This window comes from Cherax quadricarinatus, chromosome 92 (assembly GCF_038502225.1).
Source record: "Cherax quadricarinatus isolate ZL_2023a chromosome 92, ASM3850222v1, whole genome shotgun sequence".
Lineage (NCBI taxonomy): Eukaryota > Metazoa > Arthropoda > Malacostraca > Decapoda > Parastacidae > Cherax > Cherax quadricarinatus.
The window spans coordinates 355,001-377,471 of NC_091383.1; the positions used below are offsets into that span (position 1 = coordinate 355,001).

At 48.7% G+C, this 22,471-nt stretch overlaps 1 protein-coding gene across 4 annotated transcripts in view; it reads right to left on the reverse strand.

The window, feature by feature from the left end:
• The window catches only part of LOC128698311 (uncharacterized), a 71,623-nt gene that overhangs the window by 20,895 nt on the left and 28,257 nt on the right, over positions 1 to 22,471 (reverse strand). For 2 of the 4 annotated variants that reach the window (XM_070104428.1, XM_070104425.1), the window contains exon 2: positions 16,423 to 16,627. In XM_070104428.1, coding sequence (XP_069960529.1) covers positions 16,423 to 16,611 — 189 coding nt within the window. In that variant the 5' untranslated portion in view covers positions 16,612 to 16,627. Of the gene's footprint in view, positions 1 to 10,477; positions 10,489 to 14,126; positions 14,138 to 16,422; positions 16,628 to 22,471 lie in introns of all 4 variants that reach the window. The other 2 variants (XM_070104427.1, XM_070104426.1) reach the window with 2 other exon arrangements.

Sequence of the window (22,471 nt, forward strand, 5' to 3'; positions counted from 1 at the left end):
TTGACCTGTCTGGTCCGCGTCTGTGTGTGTGTGTGTGTGTGTGTGTGTGTGTGTGTGTGTGTGTGTGTGTGTGTGTGTGTGTGTGTGTGTATGAATTTGTATATGTGTGTGTGTGTGTACTCACCTATTTGTACTCACCTATTTGTGGTTGCAGGGGTCGAGTCACAGCTCCTGGCCCCGCCTCTTCGCTGATTGCTACTAGGTCCTCTCTCTCCCTGCCCCATGAGCTCTATCATACCTCGCCTTAAAACTATGTATGGTTCCTGCCTCCACCACATCACTTTCTAGGCTATTCCATGGCCTGACTACTCTATGACTGAAGAAATACTTCCTAACATCCCTTTGATTCATCTGAGTCTTCAACTTCCAATTGTGACCTCTTGTGTCTGTGTCCCATCTCTGGAACATCCCGTCTTTGTCCACCTCGTCTATTCCGCGCAGTATTTTATATGTCGTTATCATGTCTCCCCTGACCCTCCTGGCCTCCAGTGTCGTCAGGCCGATTTCCCTCAACCTTTCTTCATAGGACAATCCCCGTAGCTTGTTGCAAACCTTTGCACTTTCTCTAATTTCTTGACGTGCTTGACTAGATGTGGATTCCAAACTGGTGCTGCATACTCCAGTATGGGCCTGACGTAGATGGTGTACAGAGTCTTAAACGAATCCTTACTGAGGTATCGGAACGCTATCCGTAGGTTTGCCAGGCGCCCGTATGCTGCAGCAGTTATCTGATTGATGTGCGCCTCAGGAGATATGCTCGGTGTTATACTCACCCCCAGATCTTTTTCCTTTAGTGAGGTTTGCAGTCTTTGGCCATCTAAACTATATTGTGTCTGCGGTCTTCTTTGCCCTTCCCCAATCTTCATGACTTTGCATTTGGCAGGGTTAAATTCAAGGAGCCAGTTGCTGGACCAGGCTTGTAGCCTGTCCAGATCTCTTTGTAGTCCTGCCTGATCCTCGTCCGATTCGATTCTTCTCATTAACTTCACATCGTCTGCAAACAAGGACACTTCTGAGTCTATCCCTTCCGTTATGTCGTTCACGTATACCAAGAACAGCACAGGTCCTAGGACTGACCCCTGTGGAACCCCGCTTGTCACAGGCGCCCACTCTGACACCTCGTCGCGTACCATGACTCGTTGTTTCCTCCCTGTCAGATATTCTCTGATCCATTGCAGTGCCTTTCCTGTTATGTGTGCCTGGTCCTCTAGCTTTTGCAGTAACCTCTTGTGAGGAACTGTGTCGAAAGCCTTCTTGCAGTCCAAAAATACGCAGTCGATCCACCCCTCTCTCTCTTGTCTTACTTCTGTCACCTTGTCATAAAACTCTAGTAGGTTTGTGACACAGGATTTTCCTTCCCTGAAACCGTGCTGGTTGTCAATTATACACTTGTTTCTTTCCAGGTGCCCCACCACTCTCCTCCTGATGATCTTCTCCATGACCTTGCATACTATACACGTTAGAGATACAGGTCTGTAGTTTAGTGTGTGTGTGTGTGTGTGTGTGTGACTCAACAATCAATATTTGCACCAATAACTCACTACAGTTGTGACCGGGTGTGGAAGTGTGAATTGCTCATTACTCTATAATTTGTTCATGATCGTAGCCATGTATAAACGTAAGTAACCATTCTTACAGTATTCATTACCTTTGTAACTTGTGAGTTCATTACCTTTGTACTTAGTTCAGCTATCAAAACTTTGTGGCCCAGTCTCTGGACCCATTATGTACCTCTGTAATGTTGAGGTACAGTCTCTGGACCCATTATGTACCTCTGTAATGTTGAGGTACAGTCTCTGGACCCATTATGTACCTCTGTAATGTTGAGGTACAGTCTCTGGACCCATTATGTACCTCTAATGTTGAGGTACAGTCCCTGGACCCATTATGTACCTCTGTAATGTTGAGGTACAGTCCCTGGACGCATTATGTACCTCTGTAATGTTGAGGTACAGTCCCTGGACCCATTATGTACCTCTGTAATGTTGAGGTACAGTCCCTGGACCCATTATGTACCTCTGTAATGTTGAGGTACAGTCCCTGGACCCATTATGTACCTCTGTAATGTTGAGGTACAGTCCCTGGACCCATTATGTACCTCTGTAATGTTGAGGTACAGTCCCTGGACCCATTATGTACCTCTGTAATGTTGAGGTACAGTCTCTGGACCCATTATGTACCTCTGTAATGTTGAGGTACAGTCTCTGGACCCATTATGTACCTCTGTAATGTTGAGGTACAGTCCCTGTACCCATTACGTACCTCTGTAATGTTGAGGTACAGTCCCTGGACCCATTATGTACCTCTGTAATGTTGAGGTACAGTCCCTGGACCCATTATGTACCTCTGTAATGTTGAGGTACAGTCCCAGGACCCATTATGTACCTCTGTAATGTTGAGGTACAGTCCCTGGACCCATTATGTACCTCTGTAATGTTGAGGTACAGTCCCTGGACCCATTATGTACCTCTGTAATGTTGAGGTACAGTCCCTGGACCCATTATACCTCTGTAATGTTGAGGTATAGTCCCTGGACCCATTATGTACCTCTGTAATGTTGAGGTACAGTCCCTGGACCCATTATGTACCTCTGTAATGTTGAGGTACAGTCCCTGGACCCATTATGTACCTCTGTAATGTTGAGGTGCAGTCCCTGGACCCATTATGTACCTCTGTAATGTTGAGGTACAGTCCCTGGACCCATTATGTACCTCTGTAATGTTGAGGTACAGTCCCTGGACCCATTATGTACCTCTGTAATGTTGAGGTACAGTTCCTGGACCCATTATGTACCTCTGTAATGTTGAGGTACAGTCCCTGGACCCATTATGTACCTCTGTAATGTTGAGGTGCAGTCCTTGGACCCATTATGTACCTCTGTAATGTTGAGGAACAGGCCTGGGCCCATTAAGTACCTCTGCAATGTTCAGTTACAGTCCCTGGACCCATTATGTACCTCCGATGTTGAGGAACAGTCACTGGACCCATAGTGTACCTTTGTAATGTTGAGGTACAGTCCCTTTACCCATTTTGTACCTCTGTAATGTTGAGGTACAGTCCCTGGACCCATTATGTACCTCTGTAATGTCGAGGTACAGTCCCTGGACCCATTATGTACCTCTGTAATATTGAGGTACAGTCCCTGGACCCATTATGTACCTCTGTAATGTTGAGGTACAGTCCCTGGACGCATTATGTACCTCTGTAATGTTGAGGTACAGTCCCTGGACCCATTATGTACCTCTGTAATGTTGAGGTACAGTCCCTGGACCCATTATGTACCTCTGTAATGTTGAGGTACAGTCCCTGGACCCATTATGTACCTCTGTAATGTTGAGGTACAGTCCCTGGACCCATTATGCACCTCTGTAATGTTGAGGTACAGTCCCTGGACCCATTATGTACTTATGTAATGTTGAGGTACAGTCTCTGGACCCATTATGTACCTCTGTAATGTTGAGGTACAGTCTCTGGACCCACTATGTACCTCTGTAATGTTGAGGTACAGTCCCTGGACCCATTATATACCTCTGTAATGTTGGGGTACAGTCCCAGGACCCATTATGTACCTCTGTAATGTTGAGGTACAGTCCCTGGACCCATTATGTACCTCTGTAATGTTGAGGTACAGTCCCTGGACCCATTATGTACCTCTGTAATGTTGAGGTACAGTCCCTGGACCCATTATGTACCTCTGTAATGTTGAGGTACAGTCCCTGGACCCATTATGTACCTCTGTAATGTTGAGGTACAGTCCCTGGACCCATTATGTACCTCTGTAATGTTGAGGTACAGTCCCTGGACCCATTATGTACCTCTGTAATGTTGAGGTACAGTCCCTGGACCCATTATGTACCTCTGTAATGTTGAGGTACAGTCCCTGGACCCATTATGTACCTCTGTAATGTTGAGGTACAGTCCCTGGACCCATTATGTACCTCTGTAATATTGAGGTACAGTCCCTGTATCATGTGGGAGTTCGATACGTGGATTAGGGTAGAAATACTCACGTAGGCTGTTATACGTGTAATTACTGTTATGTGGACAGAGCCCTTGCCAGCCGTGCCTATCTCCTTGCTTCCACTCGTAACACTGGCTAGGCGGCTGGCCAGTACCCCGCAGTGGGTGTTTTGAAATAGTGTCAGCTCAGCACAATATGAAGACGTGACTCAAGACGGTTGGTCGTGAGTCAACGGACACTGGTTACTGGTAACTGGTTACTACGTTACTACTACTGAGATTACTGGTAACTGGTTACTACGTTACTACTACTGAGATTACTGGTAACTGGTTACTACGTTACTACTACTGAGAGCTCGGCGACGCTAACGTATGTCGTCCCGACATACAACTAATACAAACTAGAGATGGCAGGTATACGGCTTGGGCTGATTCTATACAATGTCAAAGTACACAACATGAAACATTATAGATACATAAGTAGAACATTGGAATGAAAGCTTACGTAACTGAAACTGTAATGCAATACAAGGTATACTATAGTACAACTTAAAACTCAACAAATGAACAACGAACTCAACATTGAGATTACAAATGATAAAAACAAAAATTTTGATCGATCGATCTGTATTCATGTGATCTACGGATTCTGAGGAAGGAATATATACAAAGAAAGAGTGTTTAACAGAAAGGCAGATTCGGTGCACGCAAATCTAGACTGTTAACTCTCAGAATGCGGAGAGAACATGAACACAAAAAAAAAATTCTTGAATACTGATAAGTTGATACTGTAATTATTCATCTATACAGGTTATTTACATTTAACCCCAACTCTGCTAAGGCAAGATTGGCATATGCAGAATGGGTGTCATCTCTGGGAGGATCAAACTCTGTAGCATTGGCTAACTCATGCTGTATTTGAGGCAAATCTGAATTGGAAGTTACAAATGATACTTGAGGATTTCTCAATACCTGTCGTGTACGTAGGGAATAACGACATTCAGGTTGATCGTCTGACTGAGTATCAGAGGAAGAGAGTACAGGATCAGGAGGATTGTCAGAGTCTGTCACATTAGTCTGGGTTGGAACATCATTATCATCACATACTAACTTCATATGATCCAAATGCGATTCTTTATACTGACCAGTACTAATCTCTCTAACCTTATACTTATTACCAGTGATATGTTCAACTACTCGATAAGGACCAACAAACCTTTGATCAAGCTTTGGCATAGCAGACGTTTTGTTAAAATTAGTCAGCATAACTCTCGAACCTACTTTGATTTTGGATGGCTTTACTCGAGTATTTGCGACTCTTGTAAATTCTGCTGTTGATTTATGACACTGGCTAGGCGGCTGGCCAGTACCCCGCAGTGGGTGTTTTGAAATAGTGTCAGCTCAGCACAATATGAAGACCGTGACTCAAGACGGTTGGTCGTGAGTCAACGGACACTGGTTACTGGTAACTGGTTACTACGTTACTACTACTGAGATTACTGGTAACTGGTTACTACGTTACTACTACTGAGACCTGGACCCATTATGTACCTCTGTAATGTTGAGGTACAGTCCCTGGACCCATTATGTACCTCTGTAATGTTGAGGTACAGTCCCTGGACCCATTATGCACCTCTGTAATCTATTGACTACCACCCACAGGATGGGTATGAGGTGTTTAATAAATATATTAAACTAACATACACACACACACACACACACACCAAGAGCTGTGACTCGACCGGGGCCAGGAGCTGTGAATCGACCCCTGCAACCACAACTAGGTGTGCACACTCACACACACGTATGATAACGACATATAAAATACTGAGAAGAATTGATAAGGTGGACAGAGACAGGATGTTTCAGAGATGTGACACAACAACAAGGGGACACAACAACAAGGGGACACAACAACAAGGGGACACAACAACAAGGGGACACAACAACAAGGGGACACAGCAGCAAGGGGACACAACAACAAGGGGACACAACAACAAGGGGACACAGCAGCAAGGGAACACAACAACAAGGGGACACAGCAGCAAGGGGACACAGCTACAAGGGAACACAACAACAAGGGGACACAACAACAAGGGGACACAGCTACAAGAGAACACAGCTACAAGGGAACACAGCAACAAGGAGACACAGCAGCAAGGGGAACACAACAACAAGGAGACACAGCAGCAAGGGGAACACAGCAACAAGGGGACACAACAACAAGGGGACACAACAACAAGGGGACACAACAACAAGGGGACACAGCAACAAGGGGACACAACAACAAGGTGACACAGCAGCAAGGGGAACACAACAACAAGGAGACACAGCAGCAAGGGGAACACAGCAACAAGGGGACACAGCAACAAGGGGACACAGCAACAAGGGGACACAACAACAAGGGGACACAACAACAAGGGGACACAACAACAAGGGGACACAGCAACAAGGAGACACAACAACAAGGGAACACAACAACAAGGGAACACAACAACAAGGGAACACAACAACAAGGGGACACAACAACAAGGGGACACAACAACAAGGGGACACAACAACAAGGGGACACAACAACAAGGGAACACAACAACAAGGGAACACAACAACAAGGGAACACAACAACAAGGGAACACAACAACAAGGGGACACAACAACAAGGGAACACAACAACAAGGGGACACAGCAGCAAGGGAACACAACAACAAGGGGACACAACAACAAGGGGACACAGCAACAAGGGGACACAGCAACAAGGGGACACAGCAACAAGGGAACACAACAACAATGGGACACAGCAACAAGGGGACACAGCAACAAGGGGACACAGCAGCAAGGGGACACAGCAGCAAGGGGACACAGCAGCAAGGGAACACAACAACAAGGGGACACAGCAGCAAGGGGACACAGCTACAAGGGAACACAGCTACAAGGGAACACAGCAACAAGGGGACACAGCAACAAGGGAACACAACAACAAGGGGGCACAGCAGCAAGGGGACACAGTTACAAGGGAACACAGCAACAAGGGGACACAGCAACAAGGGAACACAACAACAAGGGGGCACAGCAACAAGGGAACACAGCAACAAGAGAACACAACAACAAGGGGACACAGCAGCAAGGGGACACAGCAACAAGGGAACACAACAACAAGGGGGCACAGCAGCAAGGGGACACAGCTACAAGGGGACACAACAACAAGGGGACACAGAAGCAAGGGGTCACAGCTACAAGGGAACACAGCTACAAGGGAACACAGCAACAATGGGACACAGCAACAAAGGGACACAACAACAAGGGGACACAGCAACAAGGGGACACAGCAGCAAGGGGACACAACAACAAGGGGACACAGAAGCAAGGGGACACAGCTACAAGGGAACACAGCTACAAGGGAACACAGCAACAATGGGACACAGCAACAAAGGGACACAACAACAAGGGGACACAGCAACAAGGGAACACAGCAACAATGGGACACAGCAACAAGGGGACACAGCAACAAGGGGACACAGCAACAAGGGGATATAGCAACAAATGGGACATAACAAGGGGACACAGCAACAAGAGGACACAACAACAAGGGGACACAACAACAAGGGGACACAACAACAAGGGGACACAACAAGGGGACACAACAACAAGAGGACACAACAACAAGGGGACACAACAACAAGGGGACACAACAACAAGGGGACACAACAACAAGGGGTCACAACAACAAGGGGACACAGTTGGAAGTTGAAGACTCAGATGAATCACAGGGATGTTAGGAAGGGAAGGATTAGTACCAAACTTACACAAGAAAATCACTCCACATGAAAGCAAAAGACTGGGCAGGAGATGCAACATTCCCCCAGTGAAAAGTAGGGGCGCCACGAGTACACTGGGAAACAACACAATAAGTGGCCGGGGCCCAAGACTATTCAATTGTCTCCCAACATACATATGGGGGATTACCAATAGACCCCTGGCTGTCTTTGAGAAGGCACTGGACAGGCACCTGAAGTCAGTACCTGACCAACCGTGCTGTGGTTCGTACGTCAGCAGTAACAGCCTGGTTGATCAGACCCTGATCCACCACGAGGCCTGGTCTCAGACCGGGCCGCGGGCGCGTTGACCCCCCGAAACCCTCTCCAGGCAAATTCCAGGTAAGTATTTCTTCAGTCACAGAGTTGTCAGGAAGTGGAACAGTCTGGAAAGTGATGTAGTGGAGGTAGGATCCATACATAGCTTTAAGAAGAGGTATGATAAAGCTCATGGAGCAGGAAGAGTGACATAGTAGCGACCGGTGAAGCACTGGGGTAAGGAGCTGTGAATCGACCCTTGCAACCACAATTAGGTGAGTACAACTAGGTGAGTACACACACAAACACACCTACCTTGCTAGTACCTCTCTCAGAGGGCAGGAAAGGTGACCTACCTTGCTAGTACCTCTCTCAGAGGGCAGGAAGGGTGACCTACCTTGCTAGTACCTCTCTCAGAGGGCAGGAAGGGTGACCTACCTTGCTAGTACCTCTCTCAGAGGGCAGGAAGAGTGACCTACCTTGCTAGTACCTCTCTCAGAGGGCAGGAAGAGTGACCTACCTTGCTAGTATCTCTTTCAGAGGGCAGGAAGGGTGACCTACCTTGCTAGTACCTCTCTCAGAGGGCAGGAAGGGTGAACTACCTTGATAGTACCTCTCTCAGAGGGCAGGAAAGGTGACCTACCTTGCTAGTACCTCTCTCAGAGGGCAGGAAGAATGACCTACCTTGCTAGTACCTCTCTCAGAGGGCAGGAAGGGTGACCTACCTTGCTAGTACCTCTCTCAGAGGGCAAGAAGAGTGACCTACCTTGCTAGTACCTCTCTCAGAGGGCAGGAAGGATGACCTACCTTGCTAGTACCTCTCTCAGAGGGCAGGAAGGGTGACCTACCTTGCTAGTACCTCTCTCAGAAGGCAGGAAGGGTGACCTACCTTGCTAGTACCTCTCTCAGAGGGCAGGAAGGGTGACCTACCTTGCTAGTACCTCTCTCAGAGGGCAGGAAGGGTGACCTACCTTGCTAGCACCTCTCTCAGAGGGCAGGAAGGGTGACCTACCTTGCTAGCACCTCTCTCAGAGGGCAGGAAGAGTGACCTACCTTGCTAGTACCTCTCTCAGAGGGCAGGAAGAGTGACCTACCTTGCTAGTATCTCTTTCAGAGGGCAGGAAGGGTGACCTACCTTGCTAGTACCTCTCTCAGAGGGCAGGAAGGGTGAACTACCTTGCTAGTACCTCTCTCAGAGGGCAGGAAAGGTGACCTACCTTGCTAGTACCTCTCTCAGAGGGCAGGAAGAATGACCTACCTTGCTAGTACCTCTCTCAGAGGGCAGGAAGGGTGACCTACCTTGCTAGTACCTCTCTCAGAGGGCAAGAAGAGTGACCTACCTTGCTAGTACCTCTCTCAGAGGGCAGGAAGGGTGACCTACCTTGCTAGTACCTCTCTCAGAGGGCAGGAAGGGTGACCTACCTTGCTAGTACCTCTCTCAGAAGGCAGGAAGGGTGACCTACCTTGCTAGTACCTCTCTCAGATGGCATGAAGTGTGTCCTACCTTGCTAGTACCTCTCTCAGAGGGCAGGAAGGGTGACCTACCTTGCTAGTACCTCTCTCAGATGGCAGGAAGTGTGACCTACCTTGCTAGCACCTCTCTCAGAGGGCAGGAAGGGTGACCTACCTTGCTAGCACCTCTCTCAGAGGGCAGGAAGAGTGACCTACCTTGCTAGTACCTCTCTCAGAGGGCAGGAAGGGTAACCTACCTTGCTAGTACCTCTCTCAGAGGGCAGGAAGAGTGACCTACCTTGCTAGTACCTCTCTCAGAGGGCAGGAAGGGTGACCTACCGTGCTAGTACCTCTCTCAGAGGGCAGGAAGGGTGACCTACCTTGCTAGTACCTCTCTCAGAGGGCAGGAAGGGTGACCTACCTTGCTAGTACCTCTCTCAGAGGGCAGGAAGAATGACCTACCTTGCTAGTACCTCTCTCAGAGGGCAGGAAGGGTGACCTACCTTGATAGTACCTCTCTCAGAGGGCAGGAAGGGTGACCTACCTTGCTAGTACCTCTCTCAGAGGGCAGGAAGGGTGACCTACCTTGCTAGTACCTCTCTCAGAGGGCAGGAAGGGTGACCTACCTTGCTAGAACCTCTCTCAGAGGGCAGAAAGGGTGACCTACCTTGCTAGTACCTCTCTCAGAGGGCAGGAAGGGTGACCTACCTTGCTAGTACCTCTCTCAGAGGGCAGGAAGGGTGACCTACCTTGCTAGTACCTCTCTCAGAGGGAAGGAAGAGTGACCTACCTTGCTAGTACCTCTCTCAGAGGGCAGGAAGGGTGACCTACCTTGCTAGTACCTCTCTCAGAGGGCAGGAAGAGCGACCTACCTTGCTAGTACCTTTCTCAGAGGGCAGGAAGGGTGACCTACCTTGCCAGTACCTCTCTCAGAGGGCAGAAAGAGTGACCTACCTTGCTAGTACCTCTCTCAGAGGGCAGCAAGAGTGATCAACCTTGCTAGTACCTCTCTCAGAGGGCAGGAAGGGTGACCTACCTTGCTAGTACCTCTCTCAGAGGGCAGGAAGGGTGACCTACCTTGCTAGTACCTCTCTCAGAGGGCAGGAAGGGTGACCTACCTTGCTAGTACCTCTCTCAGAGGGCAGGAAGGGTGACCTACCTTGCTAGTACCTCTCTCAGAGGGCAGAAAGGGTGACCTACCTTGCTAGAACCTCTCTCAGAGGGCAGGAAGGGTGACCTACCTTGCTAGTACCTCTCTCAGAGGGCAGGAAGGGTGACCTACCTTGCTAGTACCTCTCTCAGAGGGCAGGAAGGGTGACCTACCTTGCTAGTACCTCTCTCAGAGGGCAGGAAGAGTGACCTACCTTGCTAGTACCTCTCTCAGAGGGCAGGAAGGGTGACCTACCTTGCTAGTACCTCTCTCAGAGGGCAGGAAGAGTGACCTACCTTGCTAGTACCTCTCTCAGAGGGCAGGAAGGGTGACCTACCTTGCTAGTACCTCTCTCAGAGGGCAGGAAGAGTGACCTACCTTGCTAGTACCTCTCTCAGAGGGCAGCAAGAGTGACCTACCTTGCTAGTACCTCTCTCAGAGGGCAGGAAGGGTGACCTACCTTCCTAGTACCTCTCTCAGAGGGCAGGAAGGGTGACCTACCTTGCTAGTACCTCACTCAGAGGGCAGGAAGGGTGACCTACCTTGCTAGTACCTCTCTCAGAGGGCAGGAAGGGTGACCTACCTTGCTAGTACCTCTCTCAGAGGGCAGGAAGAGTGACCTACCTTGCTAGTACCTCTCTCAGAGGGCAGGAAGGGTGACCTACCTTGCTAGTACCTCTCTCAGAGGGCAGGAAGGGTGACCTACCTTGCTAGTACCTCTCTCAGAGAGCAGGAAGGGTGACCTACCTTGCTAGTACCTCTCTCAGAGGGCAGGAAGGGTGACCTACCTTGCTAGCACCTCTCTCAGAGGGCAGGAAGAGTGACCTACCTTGCTAGTACCTCTCTCAGAGGGCAGGAAGGGTAACCTACCTTGCTAGTACCTCTCTCAGAGGGCAGGAAGAGTGACCTACCTTGCTAGTACCTCTCTCAGAGGGCAGGAAGGGTGACCTACCGTGCTAGTACCTCTCTCAGAGGGCAGGAAGGGTGACCTACCTTGCTAGTACCTCTCTCAGAGGGCAGGAAGGGTGACCTATCTTGCTAGTACCTCTCTCAGAGGGCAGGAAGAGTGACCTACCTTGCTAGTACCTCTCTCAGAGGGCAGGAAGGGTGACCTACCTTGATAGTACCTCTCTCAGAGGGCAGGAAGGGTGACCTACCTTGCTAGAACCTCTCTCAGAGGGCAGAAAGGGTGACCTACCTTGCTAGTACCTCTCTCAGAGGGCAGGAAGGGTGACCTACCTTGCTAGTACCTCTCTCAGAGGGCAGGAAGGATGACCTACCTTGCTAGTACCTCTCTCAGAGGGAAGAAAGAGTGACCTAGCTTGCTAGTACCTCTCTCAGAGGGCAGGAAGGGTGACCTACCTTGTTAGTACCTCTCTCAGAGGGCAGGAAGAGTGACCTACCTTGCTAGTACCTTTCTCAGAGGGCAGGAAGGGTGACCTACCTTGCCAGTACCTCTCTCAGAGGGCAGGAAGAGTGACCTACCTTGCTAGTACCTCTCTCAGAGGGCAGCAAGAGTGATCTACCTTGCTAGTACCTCTCTCAGAGGGCAGGAAGGGTGACCTACCTTGCTAGTACCTCTCTCAGAGGGCAGGAAGAGTGACCTACCTTGCTAGTACCTCTCTCAGAGGGCAGGAAGAGTGACCTACCTTGCTAGTATCTCTTTCAGAGGGCAGGAAGGGTGACCTACCTTGCCAGTACCTCTCTCAGAGGGCAGGAAGGGTGAACTACCTTGCTAGTACCTCTCTCAGAGGGCAGGAAAGGTGACCTACCTTGCTAGTACCTCTCTCAGAGGGCAGGAAGAATGACCTACCTTGCTAGTACCTCTCTCAGAGGGCAGGAAGGGTGACCTACCTTGCTAGTACCTCTCTCAGAGGGCAAGAAGAGTGACCTACCTTGCTAGTACCTCTCTCAGAGGGCAGGAAGGGTGACCTACCTTGCTAGTACCTCTCTCAGAGGGCAGGAAGGGTGACCTACCTTGCTAGTACCTCTCTCAGAAGGCAGGAAGGGTGACCTACCTTGCTAGTACCTCTCTCAGAGGGCAGGAAGAATGACCTACCTTGCTAGTACCTCTCTCAGAGGGCAGGAAGGGTGACCTACCTTGCTAGTACCTCTCTCAGAGGGCAGGAAGAGTGACCTACCTTGCTAGTACCTCTCTCAGAGGGCAGGAAGGGTGACCTACCGTGCTAGTACCTCTCTCAGAGGGCAGGAAGGGTGACCTACCTTGCTAGTACCTCTCTCAGAGGGCAGGAAGGGTGACCTACCTTGCTAGTACCTCTCTCAGAGGGCAGGAAGAATGACCTACCTTGCTAGTACCTCTCTCAGAGGGCAGGAAGGGTGACCTACCTTGCTAGTACCTCTCTCAGAGGGCAAGAAGAGTGACCTACCTTGCTAGTACCTCTCTCAGAGGGCAGGAAGGGTGACCTACCTTGCTAGTACCTCTCTCAGAGGGCAGGAAGGGTGACCTACCTTGCTAGTACCTCTCTCAGAAGGCAGGAAGGGTGACCTACCTTGCTAGTACCTCTCTCAGAAGGTAGGAAGGGTGACCTACCTTGCTAGTACCTCTCTCAGAGGGCAGGAAGGGTGACCTACCTTGCTAGTACCTCTCTCAGAGGGCAGGAAGGGTGACCTACCTTGCTAGCACCTCTCTCAGAGGGCAGGAAGTGTGACCTACCTAGCTAGAACCACTCTCAGAGGGCAGGAAGTGTGACCTACCTTGCTAGTACCTCTCTCAGAGGGCAGGAAGGGTAACCTACCTTGCTAGTACCTCTCTCAGAGGGCAGGAAGAGTGACCTACCTTGCTAGTACCTCTCTCAGAGGGCAGGAAGGGTGACCTACCGTGCTAGTACCTCTCTCAGAGGGCAGGAAGGGTGACCTACCTTGCTAGTACCTCTCTCAGAGGGCAGGAAGGGTGACCTACCTTGCTAGTACCTCTCTCAGAGGGCAGGAAGAGTGACCTACCTTGCTAGTACCTCTCTCAGAGGGCAGGAAGGGTGACCTACCTTGATAGTACCTCTCTCAGAGGGCAGGAAGGGTGACCTACCTTGCTAGTACCTCTCTCAGAGGGCAGGAAGGGTGACCTACCTTGCTAGTACCTCTCTCAGAGGGCAGGAAGGGTGACCTACCTTGCTAGAACCTCTCTCAGAGGGCAGAAAGGGTGACCTACCTTGCTAGTACCTCTCTCAGAGGGCAGGAAGGGTGACCTACCTTGCTAGTACCTCTCTCAGAGGGCAGGAAGGGTGACCTACCTTGCTAGTACCTCTCTCAGAGTGAAGGAAGAGTGACCTACCTTGCTAGTACCTCTCTCAGAGGGCAGGAAGGGTGACCTACCTTGCTAGTACCTCTCTCAGAGGGCAGGAAGAGCGACCTACCTTGCTAGTACCTTTCTCAGAGGGCAGGAAGGGTGACCTACCTTGCCAGTACCTCTCTCAGAGGGCAGAAAGAGTGACCTACCTTGCTAGTACCTCTCTCAGAGGGCAGCAAGAGTGATCAACCTTGCTAGTACCTCTCTCAGAGGGCAGGAAGGGTGACCTACCTTGCTAGTACCTCTCTCAGAGGGCAGGAAGGGTGACCTACCTTGCTAGTACCTCTCTCAGAGGGCAGGAAGGGTGACCTACCTTGCTAGTACCTCTCTCAGAGGGCAGGAAGGGTGACCTACCTTGCTAGTACCTCTCTCAGAGGGCAGCAAGGGTGACCTTCCTTGCTAGAACCTCTCTCAGAGGGCAGGAAGGGTGACCTACCTTGCTAGTACCTCTCTCAGAGGGCAGGAAGGGTGACCTACCTTGCTAGTACCTCTCTCAGAGGGCAGGAAGGGTGACCTACCTTGCTAGTACCTCTCTCAGAGGGCAGGAAGAGTGACCTACCTTGCTAGTACCTCTCTCAGAGGGCAGGAAGGGTGACCTACCTTGCTAGTACCTCTCTCAGAGGGCAGGAAGAGTGACCTACCTTGCTAGTACCTCTCTCAGAGGGCAGGAAGGGTGACCTACCTTGATAGTACCTCTCTCAGAGGGCAGGAAGGGTGACCTACCTTGCTAGAACCTCTCTCAGAGGGCAGAAAGGGTGACCTACCTTGCTAGTACCTCTCTCAGAGGGCAGGAAGGGTGACCTACCTTGCTAGTACCTCTCTCAGAGGGCAGGAAGGGTGACCTACCTTGCTAGTACCTCTCTCAGAGGGAAGAAAGAGTGACCTAGCTTGCTAGTACCTCTCTCAGAGGGCAGGAAGGGTGACCTACCTTGTTAGTACCTCTCTCAGAGGGCAGGAAGAGTGACCTACCTTGCTAGTACCTTTCTCAGAGGGCAGGAAGGGTGACCTACCTTGCCAGTACCTCTCTCAGAGGGCAGGAAGAGTGACCTACCTTGCTAGTACCTCTCTCAGAGGGCAGCAAGAGTGATCTACCTTGCTAGTACCTCTCTCAGAGGGCAGGAAGGGTGACCTACCTTGCTAGTACCTCTCTCAGAGGGCAGGAAGGGTGACCTACCTTGCTAGTACCTCTCTCAGAGGGCAGGAAGGGTGACCTACCTTGCTAGTACCTCTCTCAGAGGGCAGGAAGGGTGACCTATCTTGCTAGTACCTCTCTCAGAGGGCAAGAAGAGTGACCTACCTTGCTAGTACCTCTCTCAGAGGGCAGGAAGGATGACCTACCTTGCTAGTACCTCTCTCAGAGGGCAGGAAGGGTGACCTACCTTGCTAGTACCTCTCTCAGAGGGCAGGAAGGGTGACCTACCTTGCTAGTACCTCTCTCAGAGGGCAGGAAGAGTGACCTACCTTGCTAGTACCTCTCTCAGAGGGCAGGAAGGGTGACCTACCTTGCTAGTACCTCTCTCAGAGGGCAGGAAGGGTGACCTACCTTGCTAGTACCTCTCTCAGAGGGCAGGAAGGGTGACCTACCTTGCTAGTACCTCTCTCAGAGGGCAGGAAGAGTGACCTACCTTGCTAGTACCTCTCTCAGAGGGCAGGAAGGGTGACCTACCTTGCTAGTACCTCTCTCAGAGGGTAGGAAGAGTGACCTACCTTGCTAGTACCTCTCTCAGAGGGCAGGAAGGGTGATCTACCTTGCTAGTACCTCTCTCAGAGGGCAGGAAGGGTGACCTACCTTGCTAGTACCTCTCTCAGAGGGCAGGAAGGGTGAACTACCTTGCTAGTACCTCTCTCAGAGGGCAGAAAGGGTGACCTACCTTGCTAGTACCTCTCTCAGAGGGCAGGAAGAGTGACCTACCTTGCTAGAGCCTCTCTCAGAGGGCAGGAAGGGTGACCTACCTTGCTAGTACCTCTCTCAGAGGGCAGGAAGGGTGACCTACCTTGCTAGTACCTCTCTCAGAGGGCAGGAAGGGTGAACTACCTTGCTAGTACCTCTCTCAGAGGGCAGGAAGGGTGACCTACCTTGCTAGTAACTCTCTCAGAGGGCAGGAAGGGTGACCTACCTTGCTAGTACCTCTCTCAGAGGGCAGGAAGGGTGAACTACCTTGCTAGTACCTCTCTCAGAGGGCAGGAAGGGTGAACTACCTTGCTAGTACCTCTCTCAGAGGGCAGGAAGGGTGACCTACCTTGCTAGTAACTCTCTCAGAGGGCAGGAAGGGTGACCTACCTTGCTAGTACCTCTCTCAGAGGGCAGGAAGGGTGAACTACCTTGCTAGTACCTCTCTCAGAGGGCAGGAAGGGTGACCTACCTTGCTAGTATCTCTCTCAGAGGGCAGGAAGGGTGACCTACCTTGCTAGTACCTCTCTCAGAGGGCAGGAAGGGTGACCTACCTTGCTAGTACCTCTCTCAGAGGGCAGGAAGAGTGACCTACCTTGCTAGAGCCTCTCTCAGAGGGCAGGAAGGGAGTCTTCTCAACAAAGGCATCAGGAACATAGCCGAAGAAGGAAGTGCCCAGTGTCCTGGGTTTGGGTTTGTCACTACCCAACCCGGGTATCCACTGCGGTGCCTCGTCTTGCTTCTCTTGCAGGACCCTCGACGCTCTACGACTCCCTGAAGACATTCTCACGACGGCGACGCTGTAGAAGACAAATATACATTGTAATAAAGTTGGTATAATTACCGACAATATGTAATGGCTTGATAAAGCTCCTGGAGAGCGAAACGTTGCCACAATAAATGTCACATTAGTTGCACTTGTGTCCTTTTACTTTACAAATACACATCACTACTAACATCTATTTATCTATCTATGTAAGAAATTACAAAAGCTCCTGGGAATTCACTATTCTTTTTACAGTGATTATTTGGAAAATTGTGACATCACTTATTTACTGGTAAAACTTGCTATTTTAGCTTAAATAGCAACGCTCTTCTTGCCGAATATGGCAAGCGAAAAATTTGTGTATGCAATAATTTCGCAAAAATCATTCTGAACCTAACGACAAAAATACATGTCATGAGTTCTTGTTAAGTGACCAATTTTACCTATTCGGCACGACATAATATATATATATATATATATATATATATATATATATATATATATATATATATATATATATATATATATATTTATATATATATATATATATATATATATATATATATATATATATATATATGCATGCAGAGAGCATGCATAGTTCCTTTGTATAAAGGCAAAGGGGATAAAAGAGAGTGCAAAAATTATAGGGGGATAAGTCTGTTGAGTGTACCTGGTAAAGTGTATGGTAGAGTTATAATTGAAAGAATTAAGAGTAAGACGGAGAATAGGATAGCAGATGAACAAGGAGGCTTTAGGAAAGGTAGGGGGTGTGTGGACCAGGTGTTTACAGTGAAACATATAAGTGAACAGTATTTAGATAAGGCTAAAGAGGTCTTTGTGGCATTTATGGATTTGGAAAAGGCGTATGACAGGGTGGATAGGGGGGCAATGTGGCAGATGTTGCAAGTGTATGGTGTAGGAGGTAGGTTACTGAAAGCAGTGAAGAGTTTTTACGAGGATAGTGAGGCTCAAGTTAGAGTATGTAGGAAAGAGGGAAATTTTTTCCCAGTAAAAGTAGGCCTTAGACAAGGATGTGTGATGTCACCGTGGTTGTTTAATATATTTATAGATGGGGTTGTAAGAGAAGTAAATGCGAGGGTCTTGGCAAGAGGCGTGGAGTTAAAAGATAAAGAATCACACACAAAGTGGGAGTTGTCACAGCTGCTCTTTGCTGATGACACTGTGCTCTTGGGAGATTCTGAAGAGAAGTTGCAGAGATTGGTGGATGAATTTGGTAGGGTGTGCAAAAGAAGAAAATTAAAGGTGAATACAGGAAAGAGTAAGGTTATGAGGATAACAAAAAGATTAGGTGATGAAAGATTGAATATCAGATTGGAGGGAGAGAGTATGGAGGAGGTGAACGTATTCAGATATTTGGGAGTGGACGTGTCAGCGGATGGGTCTATGAAAGATGAGGTGAATCATAGAATTGATGAGGGAAAAAGAGTGAGTGGTGCACTTAGGAGTCTGTGGAGACAAAGAACTTTGTCCTTGGAGGCAAAGAGGGGAATGTATGAGAGTATAGTTTTACCAACGCTCTTATATGGGTGTGAAGCGTGGGTGATGAATGTTGCAGCGAGGAGAAGGCTGGAGGCAGTGGAGATGTCATGTCTGAGGGCAATGTGTGGTGTGAATATAATGCAGAGAATTCGTAGTTTGGAAGTTAGGAGGAGGTGTGGGATTACCAAAACTGTTGTCCAGAGGGCTGAGGAAGGGTTGTTGAGGTGGTTCGGACATGTAGAGAGAATGGAGCGAAACAGAATGACTTCAAGAGTGTATCAGTCTGTAGTGGAAGGAAGGCGGGGTAGGGGTCGGCCTAGGAAGGGTTGGAGGGAGGGGGTAAAGGAGGTTTTGTGTGCGAGGGGCTTGGACTTCCAGCAGGCATGCGTGAGCGTGTTTGATAGGAGTGAATGGAGACAAATGGTTTTTAATACTTGACGTGCTGTTGGAGTGTGAGCAAAGTAACATTTATGAAGGGATTCAGGGAAACCGGCAGGCCGGACTTGAGTCCTGGAGATGGGAAGTACAGTGCCTGCACTCTGAAGGAGGGGTGTTAATGTTGCAGTTTAAAAACTGTAGTGTAAAGCACCCTTCTGGCAAGACAGTGATGGAGTGAATGATGGTGAAAGTTTTTCTTTTTCGGGCCACCCTGCCTTGGTGGGAATCGGCCGGTGTGGAAATAAAAATAAAATAAAATATATATATTTATATATATATATATATATATATACTGGATAAAAGGCTTCAAGGAAGAATATCTGGATTTCTTCCTGACGCCGTTTCAATATTCCACTTCCCCTGCCACCCCATCTTTTCATTTTTACCAATATGTATATTTTATTACATAATATGGAGCAAAAAATTTAAGAGATACATTGTTGATATAAAAATGGCATATACAGTACATGAGGTGTGAGAGATACATGTCTAGTACATGTTGTTACGTGTTTGTTACTGATTATAATGCGAAAATCACATCCAGCTCCTCAGAGCTGGGGCGTGTGCCCAAAATACAGTAGGCATTACCCCTCTGAACAGCAGCGCTGAGTCGCTGGAACAGAAAACTAGCTGCCCTGGGATCCCTAGTTACCCTGATGAGTCTTTTTCCCAGCTCCTTAAGGAACTTAGATGCACTCTTTCCCCATGAGCCAAGGGTCTCTGAGCCTATGGGAACAAACATATAATGATGGGGAAGTTCTCCATATTTTCTAGACTTTTGGGACTCCCTGAAGCTGGCAGCTGCCCCTCCTTCCTCCCTGGTGTATTGGAGATAGGTATCAGCCAAGGTAGATGCACATGTATAGTCCCACACCACCTGCTTCCCATCTGTCCAGGCTTGAAGGGTGATACCATCTGGACGCTTCTGGCTGCCATCAGATCTGCATAGCTGGGGTGGCTCCCTTACTGCTGGGCATCCAGCTGTTGTGAGGCTCCTCTTGATAATCTTATTAACTTCCTCATGTCTTGCAATCTTTCCCTCGGATTTACGACACACAACACCATGGTACCCGAATCGGTCTGCTGCTTCACTGCCACAAATACACCTGTGTTCAGCGACAATAGGGGCGGCAAGTCGAAGGGCAACACCAATGCGGATGGTGTGTGGGTCGAGCCGTGTGCCAAGACTGGAGTTGGGAACAGCCAACAGAAAATCCCCTGCATGAGGGGCTCTCACTGCCAGGAGGCGGGCTCTACCCTTCCCTGACACACTCTGAAGCATTGTTGAAGCTATTTTCTCCACTATCGGGTCATCCCAGTGCGACCATTTGTAGTTGTTGGGGGGAGCAGGTCTGGTTTCAGAGCCCATTAGATTATCCCAGATCATGGCTCCGTCAATGAACTTTTGGTCCTGGACTCCAATCTTGTCCCTAAGATGTTCAGGGAGAATCGCTGCTACAAGCCCTCTGGATGCAACACAATCTGTGATGACTTGCGGACACCAATGTGTGTGTACTCACCTATTTGTGGTTCCAGGGGTCGAGTCATAGCTCCTGGCCCCGCCTCTTCACTGACTGCTACTAGGTCCTCTCTCTCCCTGCTCCATGAGCTTTATCAAACCTCGTCTTAAAACTATGTATGGTTCCCGCCTCCACCACGTTAATTTCTAGACTATTCCACTTCCTAACTACTCTATGACTGAAGAAATACTTCCTAACATCCCTTTGACTCATCTGAGTCTTCAACTTTCAATTGTGACCCCTTGTTTCTGTGTCCCATCTCTGGAACATCCTGTCTTTGTCCACCTTGTCTATTCCGCGCAATATTTTATATGTCGTTATCATGTCTCCCCTGACCCTCCTGTCCTCCAGTGTCGTCAGGTCGATTTCCCTGAACCTCTCCTCGTAGGACAATCCCCTTAGCTCTGGAACTAACCTTGTCGCAAACCTTTGCACTTTCTCTAATTTCTTGACGTGCTTGATCAAGTGTGGGTTCCAAACAGGAGCTTCATACTCCAGTATGGGCCTGACGTACACGGTGTACAGTATCTTGAACGATTCCTTACTAAGGTATCGGAACGCTGTTCTCAGGTTTGCCAGGCGCCCATATGCTGCAGCAGTTATCTGGTTGATGTGTGCTTCCGGAGACATGCTCGGTGTTATACTCACCCCAAGATCTTTCTCCTTGAGCGAGGTTTGCAGTCTTTGTCCACCACCTTTGTCTGCGGTCTTCTTTGTCCTTCCCCAATCTTCATGACTTTGCATTTGGCAGGGTTGAATTCGAGAAGCCAATTGCTGGACCACATGTCCAGCCTGTCCAGGTCTCTTTGAAGTCCTGCCTGATCCTCATCTGATTTAATTCTCCTGTGTGTGTGTGTGTGTGTGTGTGTGTGTGTGTGTGTGTGTGTGTGTGTGTGTGTGTGTGTGTGTGTGTGTGTGTGTGTGTGTGTGTGTGTGTGTAAGATAAAGGACCAGAAGCAGCAGGAGGCGAACACAGGTTCTTAACTAACAAGGTTCTTACAGTCAGAACTGACCCAGTGAGTCAGATGTAGTGTAAGCAGCAAGTAGGAGGTCACAGGTGTAGCAGCAGGTGTAGCAGCAGGTGTTGCAGCAGGTGTTGCAGCAGGTGTAGCAGCAGGTGTTGCAGCAGGTGTTGACCAAGCTCACCTCTGCACAACACACTTACAGCAACACTTGCTAATCTTCACAACACTTTAACTCAAGTATTCTCAATCTCGTCAACACTTGTTATGATATACTGCAACACTCTAACCTACACTGACATCTATCTCTCAGTGTATATACACTGAGATATACACTACTCAGTGTATATACACTGAGATATACACTACAACTGGGGTTGTAATGGTCGTACATTTTCTTGTGTACATTCAACCTCTAAGAATATACTGTGTATGCAGGACAACCACGTCGGGGGGGCTGAACGACAGCTCTAGGCCTTTCGTGTTGTGATCAACACATCGTCAGGAGCTTGCAATGTTGCAGGAAACAGGAGGATGTCCAAATACGATCACAGGAAGAGCCTTTGCAAATGCGGTCCTTGCAATCGTATCTCCTGGGACATCCTCCTCTTTCCTGCAACAGTGCAAGCTCCTGACGATGTGTTGATTACAACACGAAAGGCCTAGAGCTATCATTCAACTTCCCCCTTCCCCGTGGTTGTTTTCCATTTTGTATCGAGTATTTGCAACATTTGCATAACACTGTATATATATATATATATATATATATATATATATATATATATATATATATATATATATATATATATATATATATATATATATATATATATATATATATATATATATATATATGGCAGAAGGTGTGGGGCCATGATGAGAGAGTTTCCTGGCAGCTTTGTGGTATAAATATGACCCCAGGTCACCCAATTTGTGTTGGGTCGATTCCTCTCTCTCTCTCTCTCTCTCTCTCTCTCGCTCTCTCTCTCTCTCTCTCTCTCTCTCTCTCTCTCTCTCTCTTTCTCTCTCTCTCTTTATTTCGGTCTTAGTGTTTCTGTGTGTGGGTATGCTCCTCTGTTTCACCTATTTGTGGTTGCAGGGGTCGAGTTACAGCTCCTGGCCGGTGTGTGTGTCTCTCTACTTAACAGTCAGAGGTCAGGTTATTATATTCAACGTTCACTGTCTTCACACAAACACCGCTGCCAGGCGTTTTCTCATTTTTATTTAAATATTCGCTTAATTCGTTTTACGTAACTTAACTAAAGATCTGCATCCAGGAACGTCCAAAAACTGACGTACCAGAGAGACAGTATCACGGAAGCCAGGTAAAAGTATTATACTCTGGCAGGATGACTGATCTTACTGTCTCACCAACAGGTAAGATGACAGTTACGGCCATGGTCCACATTTGGAGACATACCCAGGGCAACATAGGGCCCTACCCAGGGCCACATA